General features: G+C 39.6%; 1 protein-coding gene across 2 annotated transcripts in view; it reads right to left on the reverse strand.

The window, feature by feature from the left end:
- TRIM8 (tripartite motif containing 8) overlaps positions 1-7,569 on the reverse strand; it is an 82,246-nt gene extending 74,677 nt beyond the window's left edge. Inside the window, exons 1-2 of one of the 2 annotated variants that reach the window (XM_032225526.1) lie at positions 7,462-7,569; positions 4,197-4,878 (exon numbers count right to left, since the gene is read on the reverse strand). In XM_032225526.1, the coding sequence (XP_032081417.1) occupies positions 4,197-4,766 (570 nt within the window). In that variant the 5' untranslated portion in view covers positions 4,767-4,878; positions 7,462-7,569. Of the gene's footprint in view, positions 1-4,196; positions 4,879-5,085; positions 7,336-7,461 lie in introns of those variants that run through there. The other variant, XM_032225525.1, reaches the window with a different exon arrangement.
- Positions 7,570-12,808: the final 5,239 nt, after the last annotated feature.

A 12,808-nucleotide genomic window follows, 5' to 3' on the forward strand; every position in this document is an offset into this window, starting at 1 on the left:
AGGAATAGCACCCCTTTTTCATTTATTCCTTAATTCATTCCAACAAACCCCTTATTCAATTGTAAGAGACAGGCTTTAATTTTATTGTTGTAGACTTCAGTTTTTCCAAAACTTTCCCCGTTATTCTTAGAATGCCTGCATTTTACTTCATAACATCTCCATGTTCCTGTTTAATTCATTTTCTTCCACTGCAATGAAAAAAAATGTTTTTTTTAAAGCCTAGTTCATGGGCATTAAGAAAACTGTGCAATCTATGTTAATGGTACAAAAGAGAAAGAGATATCCATGACTGCATATATGGACAGCATTTAAAAATTGTTAGAAAAGGAAGTTAGACAATGGCTGAGATGAAGAATATTCCAGGATATTAGGTAAGGAGACACGTGAAGGATTCCATGGGAAGACTAGTATTCTTTAATGAAGAACACTAGAAAAAAAAAACTTATTCAGAAACAGGAAGAGATGTAGACTACATCCATTACTGATGGATATTGATTGGATATGCCACCAAAATATGGATGGTATGCACACAAAATCTCTAAAAGTAGCAAGTTGCTGTTTCATTTCACTTATAGTTTAAAATTTAGCACTGCAGGAAAAAAAGATGGAGCGAGATATGCACTCATCAAAAGGACAAAATGTAAGTGCGGTATTTACACATACTTGACTCAATCGATATAAACAAAACAGTATAAAAAGACAAATGGGTGACCACTTATCTTGCCAACAGTTTACTGAGGCGGTCACATCCTTGGAAAACCTACGTGTAAATAAAACTATAAAGTTAACTTCAGTTAAACACATCCTCAGAACTTTGAATGATAAATGGTTCAGATAGGCTAAATACGTATATGTATGTTTAAAAAGACTAATGATAAATCATGTTAGCTTTCAAAATATTCTCCCATGAAAAGTGTTAAATTGAGCAGGACTAAGAGAAGCAAAAACTTTTTCCCAACAATAAACTAAACTCAACATGTAGTGGTTTTGTTCATTACTATACACTGAAGTCAAAATCAAGAATTGCCCAGCCCAAACAAGGACACAGAGTTCAGCTGATTTCCAGACAATGTCTGCTTATTCAGGGAAATACTACCAGACAATCTGGGATGACTTTTTACTAATTCATTTCATATGCAGACTGGCTATCCACCAGTAAATAAATACAGCTTGCCACATAATATGATGGAAGGTAATGAAGGACACAAGGTAAGTTTCTAGAAAAAGTTGGGTGTGGGCATAACTAAAAATTCCAGAAAATTGACTCATTATCAAAAAGCAAGCTCTGAATTGAACTGTTAGTGGGATTTACCAGTCTCAGTTCTTCAGTCATTTGCCAAACCTCTCCTAGATTTGAGGAAAAAGATTTCTGTTTGATTCAACATTCCTTCCTTTTCTCCCTCCTATCTATAAATAAAATGAATAGAGGGTAGAAGCCAATCCTATGAGTTTTTCAATAGTTCTGCCAGATCTTCCCTTCTTCCTATATAGGTGTGCAGAGCCAATAACAGATGAATTTGGCTTCTCCTCTTTACTCCCACCCAAATCTGCAAAAAGTAGAGGGGGGGGTTGATCTTTCTGTTCAAACCACTCTACTCAGAATATCTACCCTCATCCCAGCCACAAGATTAGTTCTCCAACTAGAAAATAATAAAAAAGCAATTTTATTAATGACTTATCACTCCCCCATTTTAGCAGCTAAATGATGAGTCATTTTGGCAACACTGTAATATACACAAGTTGTCTGTTTTATAGCCACTGCTGTTCATTTATTGTTAAATATTTATCCTACACAATGATGCTTGAAAGGAATCTGTGGACTTGTTTGTGCAGATTTTGAAGTAACTGGATCAGATCAAAAAGAGAAGACAGGGCCCAGCCAGCCTGTCTTTACATGCAGGTGTTGTCACACAGCTGTTCCTCAGTCCGACTTTTGCCACATACTCAAGATCACACCCTCCAACTCAGTATTAATCCAGAGTAAACACCACTCCCTGGTTTCAGCCTCATGATCACCAGTACAGATTACAACTTCATTTCATAGATAAACATGCATGAAGGGAAATGATGACATAGAGAAAAAGTCTATCAAAACCATTTTTAATGTTGCCAAAAGCTAGCTAAACTACTTTAGGTGATTTTATGACTGTAGTCCTATAAATCTTCATGATATTTTAATCTTTTGTACAACTTCCATGTATAGAACCCCCCACTCCAATGACCCCTGAAAATTCAGCATATCAGAAACCACTGAGATGTCAGGAATTAAAGCAACTACAGTCCAAAGTATATATGTTCATGGCCAGGCTGGCTAGAATGTAAAGGAATGCAGGCAAAAACATCTGAAGAATACAGAATATCAGATTGACTATCCCACCTTTACTGTATTTTCAAGGTACAAAATATTAATTTGAAGCTGTTTATGCTGTTCCAGTTACATCCCCCTGCTCCACCACTAAATGATGGCTTTTTGGGGAAAATATTTTGTTCCTTTTGGATGAATGTGAAGAACCCATCTCATATCTATCTTTATAGCAGGAAGTCAGTGTAGGAGAGGTTTGAGTTTATATGGTACAGTATTCCTTTCTAGGAAGTTGGTCACAAAGGAGGAAGGGAAGAAGAATGGTGATTTGACAACAAGTCTTACAAAATAAGATGACTGCAATGTAATAAAGTCTTTACTTCCAACCACTGGAAACAAAGCTGCTTAAAACCAGATTTCAGTACTGTACTTTCAACCTTTAGGTCCATTGGGCTTTTTGTGCATCCCATTTCTGAATAAGAGCAGAAAAGACAGTTGCGTCTGAGGAAATGATTCCTAGAGTGAACCAAAGAGTACTGTAATGGGCATTTTATTTTGAAAGTAAGGAAAATTGCTGAAAATTCTAGAGCTTCACTTGCTATACCACTGAGAAGAGTCTATCCTATAGAATTTTATATCTTCTAATATGCCTATACCAATCTCTAATAGCATAAAATGATCCACAACTTTAGATTTCCTGCTTTCTGAGATTTGCAGGGAAATAACATTTAAATAACTGTGTTTTTTTTCCAGGAAAGAAAAGGTATAATACTATCGCTACACCACCACCACCCATTTTATACCTTATTGTTTGAGTTACTAGTTACATTGAAAAGATACCTCCCCACCACACACATTCCCATTGCTTTATTCCTCCCTTCCCCTCCCCCAACATCCTGTGCAGTCTCAGGAGCCTGTTTTCCTTGACAAGATTTCTAAGGAGGTCTGAAAAGATAATGTCAGCTTTTGTTTACTTCTTCGTTTTCACATTTAAAATATGAGAACAGCACCAGGATAAATATATAGAGTGACCTGCAGTAAATCTAGTTAACAGCAATGGAAGAGCATATTCTGTAGGCCTTGCACACACAAAAAAGGCAAACGGCAAAAAAAAAACCTAAAGAACCACTTCTTGCTTTACCTTTATTTATTTATAATGAAAGATCACCTTTGGGTAGAATGGATCATTTTATTATTGTAAAAATGTACATTTGAGGAAACAGAGTCACATTTCTTATTGAAGATAAAACTGTTCTTAGAAGAATTAAGGAACAAAGCTACTAAAACAATAATGATCCTGCTGATGAGCAATCAAGAAAAATAAGAAAAAAGCTCTTGCTGCACTTTCAATTTCTACTTATCATTTAATGTCAATGGTCCCTCTTTGGCCTCAGATCAAAACAGGGACAAAGTAAACCATAGCTGACAGTAAACAAAGAACTGGGGAAGACTAGACAGCTAAGAAACTGGCCTTTACCTGAAGTAAGTACTAATTCATTGATGCTCTTTGACACAGCACCAAGCACTGAATTGGCTAAAGATATTTTGCTGCTAGGGCAAAATAAAACTTAGTAATTTAAGGAAAAGTTTTTATTTTGTTTTAAAAAAATGTAAAATAACCTCATCTATTCCACTTAAACTGAACATTGTGTGTCAACATCCACCACCTCAACTGAAAGCATTACACTATCTGGACAGGCAGCAGGATGGATTCTAGGCTGCCCACAATAAGGTACCACAGCAGAAGGGAAAGGGTGGGGACTGCTTCAACACCCCTCCTCAGCAATTCCCATCCACCTGAGAAAACTGGTTGGCTAATAATGAGGTTGCACCAGTTGTATTTTGCAGTCAAGAAGAAAGCTGCATTTAAGTATGAAGCAATGTTCCTACTTACCCTGATCTCATTGCGTCGGATCTCCACGTCACATACTGAGTGCCCTTGGTGTGCACCACTGTAGTAGCAACAGAACTGGCAAACAGCAACCTGTTCAGCTTCGCAATGATACAGTCGGTAAGCATTGTGCTGGGGGCAACTCCAAGCCCTGACGTCATCCGCCTCCACCAGGAGGTGCCCACGTGCTGTAGAGGGCTGTTGCAGGTGTGTCTGAACATGGGACTGACAGCATGGAGCTTCACACCTTAGACAGATCTTCTGTGCAGGCAGAGGTGGCCCACGGCGGCAGAAGACACAATGTAAGACTGAGGGAGTCTTTTCCAAATTAAGAGAGTTGAATTTCTCCACAATGTTGGTCAATTTTAAGTTCTTTTCAAGGTTGGGCTTCTGGTTGTAGGCCTGATTACACTCAGGACAACGCACTAGCCCCGACTCTTTGGCCCAAGCCTCTCCTATGCATCCCCTACAAAAATTGTGCTTACAAGGAAGTTGGACAGGTTCCACAAAGACATGCAGACAAATAGGACATATAAGCTCCTCTTCAAAACAGTTCTTCCAGTTTTCAGCCATGTCTCACCCAGATCAGAACTTTCCTTTTAATCTCTTTAAACAGTCAGTTTTTGGTCTACTAAAGCAGATGATGACGAGTTTCCACTTTTGCAACAGAAAGGCCACTAAGTTGCTAATGAACCAAAAAATTAAGAATGCAATTAATGTGGATCTCCTAAAATTTAAAGTAATATATTCCCAACAAGCCCATTTATTATTAAATATAATTAATAATCAGTACTAAAATTGCAGAATAGATACTTCTAAAGTTTGACACCAAACTTTCTTAATTCTTATAAGGTTTTTAATTCTGATTCTGAAAAGCAAAAGTAAAACTTACCGAGAATTGAAAAAACTCCATACAAAATCCAGAAGGAAGTCCAAATGCCATATAAACCTCCTATATTAAATTCTAATTACCACTTTTTGACCATTTAAGATCTGAAAGGAATTTGTATTCCTTGTGACTAAATTCAACCCTCCCTTTTCAATTATTTTTCCTCGGTAAGAAATTAGAATTTGCGTCTTTAATTGAATCATTAAAAAGCTGGATATAAATCCATACGCAAAGGGCAGGAGGAGCAGCTAGCTTTCTAATGCAGTTGAATGGTGCAAAAGGATTTTTTTCCTTGGCTTTGGGACAGTGCAATCGCAGTAGGAAGACGGTCAATCACTCAGATGAAATTCCAGCCTAGAGCCAAAAGGACCCTCCCATTCTTTGCTCTTTTTACAAATAGAAATGAGAAGAAAAATACTTTAAAAATGTCTACTCTGAAGAACAGCAATAATCAGAGACAAATTCAATGGAAAAACAACCTATTCTAATACTCTGTGGAATTCTTTTTTCAATATTGGCCTTGTTTCTAATCTTTCATAAGACTAAGGTGAAAACAATACTCCCAACTCCAAAATCCTCAGCCTTTTGGAGTGATGGTTTGCTCTCGCTGGAAGGAAAACAAGTATGCCTTGATCAAACTGAAAAGGAATTTCTCAACTGCTAATGAAAAGCCCAGACCCCGCCTCTTCCCCTTTGCTTCTCTGTTTTCCCTTCTGACATGAAAGCTATTTCTCCTTTTGGAACCAGCCTGCAAGGGGGTGGGAGAAGAGGAAGACAGACAGAGCTAGAAGGGAACTGCTGAAATGTACAATTCCAAGAGGACCTACTCAGTCCTCAGCCATTTTGAGTTGGTTTTATTTTTAATTTGTGGGATTTAGGGCAGAGAAATAGAAACAAACGTGCAAAAGAAAAGGGAGGGGAGCTGGTGAATGGCACCACCCTGCAAAGTGAGTCCCGATGGGGGAGAGAGAGAGAAAGGCATACAGGAGGAGAAGGAGAGAAGCGGAGTGTTCTAAATTGGGTTTATATAACTGCAGCTGCTGTCTTAGTTTTTATGATCAGATCAAAGAAACCCCTACATACTCCTTGCAATCATCTCCAGCCATCTTGAGTCTCTTCAGTCTCCCTTTTAAATAAAAATGTATTTTTTTAAAAAAAAAATCTATCTATACCTCTCTTCAGCACCTCTCTAGTCACAACAGAATGAGCTAGCAGACCAGCGGATGGGACCTGTGTCACATAAAAAAGAAACAACAGGAAACCCAGCCACGATTTCAGCCCTAACAGAAGGAAAATTAAACGGGGGGGAGGGGGCTACTATCACCACACTATCGCACACAACGAAGACAAGAAAGAATATGGGAATTCCGGAAGAGGAAAATAGGGTGGCAAATTAAAAAGCAGGTCCATTTATCGATTAAGATCCAGTACAGAAAGCCTACATGGATTTTCAAAAATCTTTTTCCCATTCAAGGCAGAGGAGTGATGAATCTAAGCTAAGAAGCTCTGCCTGCTTCGCAAAGATTTCCTCCCCCTTCACAGATACCAATTAAAACCTAACCACCTCCTTCACCTCTAAGATTTGCAATATAAAGCAGTTCCGAAGTAGGGAGTGGATGGCCCAATAAAACCAATTAAATGAAGTATGCTGAGCAGATCGAAAGGGTCGCTATCAAGGTGAAGGGGAGCAGGCGCCGGAAATGGGCAGAGATGATGCTGCTTCTTCTCCTCCGCTTCTCCCTGGATGGCGAAGGCGCCTTAAAGGATCGAGGTGAACGAGAGGAAGAACCGGAGTATGAAGAAACTCAAGGGCGGAAAGATGACTAAAGATCAAGGGCGCAACGCAGGATTTCCCCCCGCCGGCCTGGATTAAAGGAACAGGAGCTCAATGCGAGGCCAGCTTCTTAGTTACCCAGCGCCAGGGCCCCTTTAACGCGCGATTGTCAATCGATCGATCGATCAATCGGCTCCGATGAATAACAAGCGTGGAGCCTCCAGAAGCGCAAGGACAAAAAAGAGAGAGGAGGAAGGGGGGAAGGGAAGGAATCGCCGCGCAGTCCGGAGAAAGCCGCCGTCCTAGCTCGGGCCCTCTCCTAGATTCAATCCCTCCTTCTTGCCGGCTTTGCGCCCACCCTAGCCGCAATCAGCGACAGCCATTCGCTCCCCCAGCTCGGTAGACCTTCGACGGCGACGATGGCTGCTGGCGCTCCTGCTCCTGCTCCTGCCCCTTCTCCAGGGTTTCACGTGACCGCTACAATTTGATACATTAAACACAACGCGTCTGGCCTCTCTTAAAGGGGCAACGCCGGCTCCAGCTTTAGGTCGGGCCTTACAGGCCTCTCTCGCCTCGACTTTTCCCCGCCTTCCTACAATACTTACTGAGCGAGCGGGGACCGCTAGGAGGCCCGTTGCCGTGCCTGAGGAGAGCCAGCCATTGCTGAGCTCCCTTCTCTTCGCTTGCCTTTGCTGGTTGTCACGGTATGACTGAGTCATAGTGGGCTGCTCCCGCCAGCCTCAAAGGGAGGGGAAGAGAGTGGCTAGAGCCGCCAATGGAATAGGCGCAGGAGGCTTTCTTTCTTCCCGGTGCCGGCAGCAGGGCGTCCCAGCTGGGCTTATCCGGGGTGGCCGTTGCAAAATTCAGCGGATGGCACAGATAAAGGGAAGAGCTCGCTGGGGTCCCAGGGGCTTTGAGCCTGGGTTAGCGATGCCGGGGGTTGAAACGGGATGGCTTTGCTTGCCAATCGGGGGGTGGGGGGTGTTAGCCCTGCTGCTCGTGGCCTTTCCCAGCCTTTGAAAAGGAATAGGCTGTTGTATATCAACATGCCAAGACTCTAAGCTTTTTTTTTTCTGATCGAAGCATGGCTCGGTTTTGTACGCTGTTGGTGAATTACTAACTGCTAAAATTACCAGATGAACAAAGAAAAACGTCAGCTTACCTACAATATTAAAACTTGCTGCTGATGCCCCGTCCAGGAAGTCCTACAAACGGAGGAGTGCATTTGAAATTCAACACCGCTGTGCTATGGCCTCTGGTTCATAGAAGGCATCATCTTTTATGTTATTCCATCATTTAGCTTTGATGTATTGCCATCATTGCGCCAGATCCTGGCAGTACAATGATAGCATAGAAATCGTTGGATGTGGGAGAGGTTGGGGAAGTTAAAAAAAATCACTGGATTTCCGTGATTGGAGCTCATTTGTTATATAGTACAGATATGAAACTGAGTAGGAATCAAAAGAATGTGCCCTCTAGTAAAGGGACAGTTTGAAAGGAAAAGGTTATCACAATTCTTTACCTGAGGACATATTGTTCCCCTTGGAAGCTAACTTGGTTTCTGTGTTTTTTTGTGAAGATAAAGGATGGCTTTTCCTCATGCTGCATCATCATTATTCAGTGTCATATATTTTTCCATTGCTAAGACTTATTTGAGTGGAGAGCATAGTGGGTTACAGATGTTTTATTAAATTTAGCACAAATTTTTTTGGCTCGCCATCTGAAAATCCCTAAATGGCTTGTAAAGGTTGTAAATGAGAACGTCTCTGCCTGTAGGCTTAAAAGGGAGATACAGGTTTACGCAACACACTGAGTCACAATTATCTTAACTATGATTTATTAAATAAGATGCAATAACCTGGCTTTACAAAACAATCAAATCATAGTTTAGACATCACAATAAAGAATTAACCAAACCACATATAAGCAGCTTCTACATTCTTTTAGATTCTTACCTAAAGTTTTGGAAGCACTAATTCAGCAGATGATGAATCTGGATCTAAGCACAACTGAAGTTTTGCTGCTGCTGCTGCTGCTGCTTTTCTCCCAGCTGGCCTCAGTAGATGCACTGGAGCTTGGTTAACTGCTGCTTGATACTAGCTCTGATGAAGGTTGATATAAGCTGTGTTGTCATATAGCAGCAAAAAAGCATATCTGTTTGCATGTTTTCATATGTTAAGTGATATTTAGTACTTGATTCCTTGTATCTAGCTATTCCGGATCTAGAAAACAAAGCAGAAGGATTTGGAAATAAAGCCTGAATTTTGCCATTTTTCTCCTCTAACTGGTTAACTATGCTGTTGTGTGCTGTGTGACATTTCCTATTGGATGTTCCAGCATTACTTTATTTAGAGTGGTTTCAGCATGCATTCAGAACCAATACAGTTCATAACACTTCAGAATTAGAAGAGGCTTTTGCTGTTTCGGGAAAAGGCCTACATATTCCCAAGTAATGACATGCCTGACAGATTTTGTCAGCACTTGCATGTACTCCCCCTGTGAGTGTATTGAGCATTTACATTTGGCCACAGGGAGGAGTAGAATTTTCCTCACTATGAGAGGCACAGTTCTCAGTTACAATTTCTGGATGACATGCAGAAGTATTCTAAATATGCTTCATTCACTGGTAGCAGCTGCATTTACAGCTTACTTATACTTAAATATTGCAGTTTTCCACCTGTGTGGATGTAGGGTAAGTGAAGCAAATACGTTTTCTCTGAAGAAGGAAAAAGAGACAAACACTATTAACAGTGCACAGCTATTACAAATATCCAATTATATTTTGAATGACTACATTGTTATTCTTTTAGAACAACTTTTTCTGTAATAGTTGACATTACTGTTAGATTTTGAAAAACAGAATACGCTCAGTGATCTTTCAATTTTGCAGGGTTTTGTTTTGGTGTAATTAATGGATTGGATTATTTGAAGGGAATATTAACTACAAATAACTTGCTAACTAGAAATCCACCTGATTTTTGCTACCATCCCTTTGCTACCAACTGTTCTTACAGGAAGAAGAAATAAAATAAAATTAATATTAAAAGCTATGGTCTTTAGATCCTTAATCCAGTTCTATAAAAATCAAATTATTACAGCAACATTTTCTACTTTGAATGTTAAAAAATATTCAGAACAGATTTTTTTATGCTACCTACTGGTATTCTGTTATTCTGAAGATTGGTGAATTCCCCTGATTGGGTTTTTTGGGGGGGGAAGTGAATACCGGTAAGTGGTAAATCAGTTATCAGAACCTTCCTGCCAATATTATCTGCAGCAGCTTTTCTATACCATCTAAATCCTGGAAAATATGCAAGGTGGAAAATATTTTTCTAAAGCATAAAGTAATTTTAAAATTATTGAAAACTTTCCTGTTTATGTTAATGGAATAGGAATGGAATAGCATTGCATTATTACATGTAATATATAGTACCAGCAAGAAACATAATCAAGATTAAATAAGATTTTAATTTAAAGAATAAAATTAAGCAGTCTAGTTGTAAATGAAGTGAATTAGAATGAGTAAAATATGTTTGCTATAACATATTAAATATCTGAAATTAGAGCTTAGTTGCAGAAAGCTTATGCAACCACAAATGTGTCAATTAATCCTCAAGGTGCCAGAGAACTCCTGGGTTGTTTTAAATTTCATATAGGGTTCTATAGCGTGCCATAGCAATGCAAGAAATATTCTGTACTCCCTTTTTCCTGGATTGTCAAGATTGGTTGCTAGCATTTATGCTGTATCCCCATACTGGTGTGTTTTCCTCCCACAAATTATAATTGAAATATTTCCCCTATTTTGTCTGAATACAGGTAGTCCTCGAGTTACAACCACAATTGAGCCCAAAATTTATATTGCTAAGTGAAACATTTGTTAAATGAGATCTGCCCTATTTTATGACTTTTCTTGCCACAGTTGTTAAGTGAATCATTTCATTTGTTAAGTTAGTAACATGGTTGTTAAGTGAATCTGGATTCCCTATTGACTTTTGCTTGTCAGAAGGTCACAAAAGCTGATCACATGACCTCAGGATATTGCAACCGTCATAATTATGAACCACTTGTCAAGCATCTAAATTTTAATCATGACCATTGGGGATGCTGCCCAAAAAAGAAAGAAAAATGGCCATGTCAGTTTTTTTCACTGCTGCTGTAACTTTGGACAGTCACTAAATATTGTAAGTCAAGGACTATCTATATTTAGAACTTCAAACAATATTCCTCTGAATGTAGTAAAAAAAAATTGGTCTGTAAAAGATTAAAAATCAGCTAGTTGCATGGGGTTTAGTATTGTTAATATGCTGGTGATCTCTACTCTATGCCAGGCATGTGATGCTGTTCAAGTGCCTGCTCAGTAGACTAAGGGCTTGGATGGGAAGAAATTGGCTATGACTCAATTCTAGCAAGCCAGAGTGGTTGTAGGTTTTTGATCGTCTGAGTTCAGGAGATATGACACTTTGATACGGAAAAGATAGCACTTTGATACCGGAAAAGATAGCACTCCCCCAGAAAGAAATGATATGTACTTTTGAGATTCTCCTGCTGGAAAAACCAGTGAGAAGTGTAATACTAGTAATCATCACCATCTTGTAGGCCAATTGCACCCAATCCTGAACTTCATTGAATTATTGCAATGCACTCTACAGGAAACTGCCCTTGAAGGTCCATCTGGAAGCTGTAACTGTTCCATATTGCAGTGGTGCCTGTAGTTTTGGATACTCCTTTGTTCACCCATATTACATTACTATTGCATGAGTTGCACTGTCTCCCAGTTGTTTCCAGGTGCAATTCAAGGTGCTAGTTATCACCTTTAAAGCCCTGGATGATGCAGCTTACTTGCGGAACAGTCTCTTCCACTAGGTCAAAGGGGTGAGGGGCATGCTTCAGGTCCCCTTCCTAAAATATTATCCTTGGAGGCTTGCTTTCTCTGTAGACATTTTGATTATTTGGAATAGTCTCCTGAGATTTAGGAGGCCCCTACATTAGACAAGAATGGAGCTGACTTGTTTACAATACAAGTAGTTTGGCACCTGGAGGAAAGAGTTTGATTTGTCGTTTTTATATTGTTTTTACTGTAAGGCACCTCGGATCTCTGCGTGAGATTGGCAGAACAGGAAAATGATACAGAGAGCCAAAGTGTACAAGAGGACAATTGAGAATTGGAGAGATGGTATTAGAAAGAATGAGTTCAATAAAGATGCTAAGAACAACAGAGACAGCTTCTGATATATTCAAAACAAAACACTAACAGTAACCAGCTGGGCACGCAACTGCCCCCCCTTGTTAATCAACATAGCGTCCTGGTCTTCTAACACAGATGCTAATCTAGGTCAAGGGACCATGCTGCCATGGAAAGTGTTTGAAAGTCAGGCCTGATGAAAACAAAAAGAGAGAAAACACTCTCTACCAGCAGAGTGGGCATAGGACACAATTTGGTAACGTCCCTTACTTCTCATTTTTCTGAAATTTGTGTATGCTGTTTTTGCAGTATTAGATCTAGTTTATCATTAAAGAAAATAGATTTCACATCATTATTTGGCTTTGCATTGGTGTAAAAAGACCAGCCCATGAAATAAAGTAAGAAAAAGAGCAAAATCTAATTTGATGGAACATCATCTCAGAACAAGGAAGGTGAAGATACTATGAAATTAAAGTGCTTTTCTGTTTATAGAAATACATACCTTGTTTCCTCGAAAATAAGACAGGGTCTTATTTTCTTTTGACCCCTGAAATAAGCACTTGGCCTTATTTTTGGGGAGGTCTTATTATTTTTGAGGTGTAGGAGGCAGTGGGTGTGGTCACCTCATGGCTGCTGCTGTGTTGCAATATTTTCGGGGAGGGCTTATTTTAGTGCATGCCCTCAAAAGTCCAATTGGGCTTATTATCCGGGGTGGGCTTATTTTCAGCAAAACAGTACAAATATCAATTTCAAAGGTTGCCCTAAAATCT

This window comes from Thamnophis elegans, chromosome 10 (genome assembly GCF_009769535.1).
Source record: "Thamnophis elegans isolate rThaEle1 chromosome 10, rThaEle1.pri, whole genome shotgun sequence".
Taxonomy (NCBI): domain Eukaryota; kingdom Metazoa; phylum Chordata; class Lepidosauria; order Squamata; family Colubridae; genus Thamnophis; species Thamnophis elegans.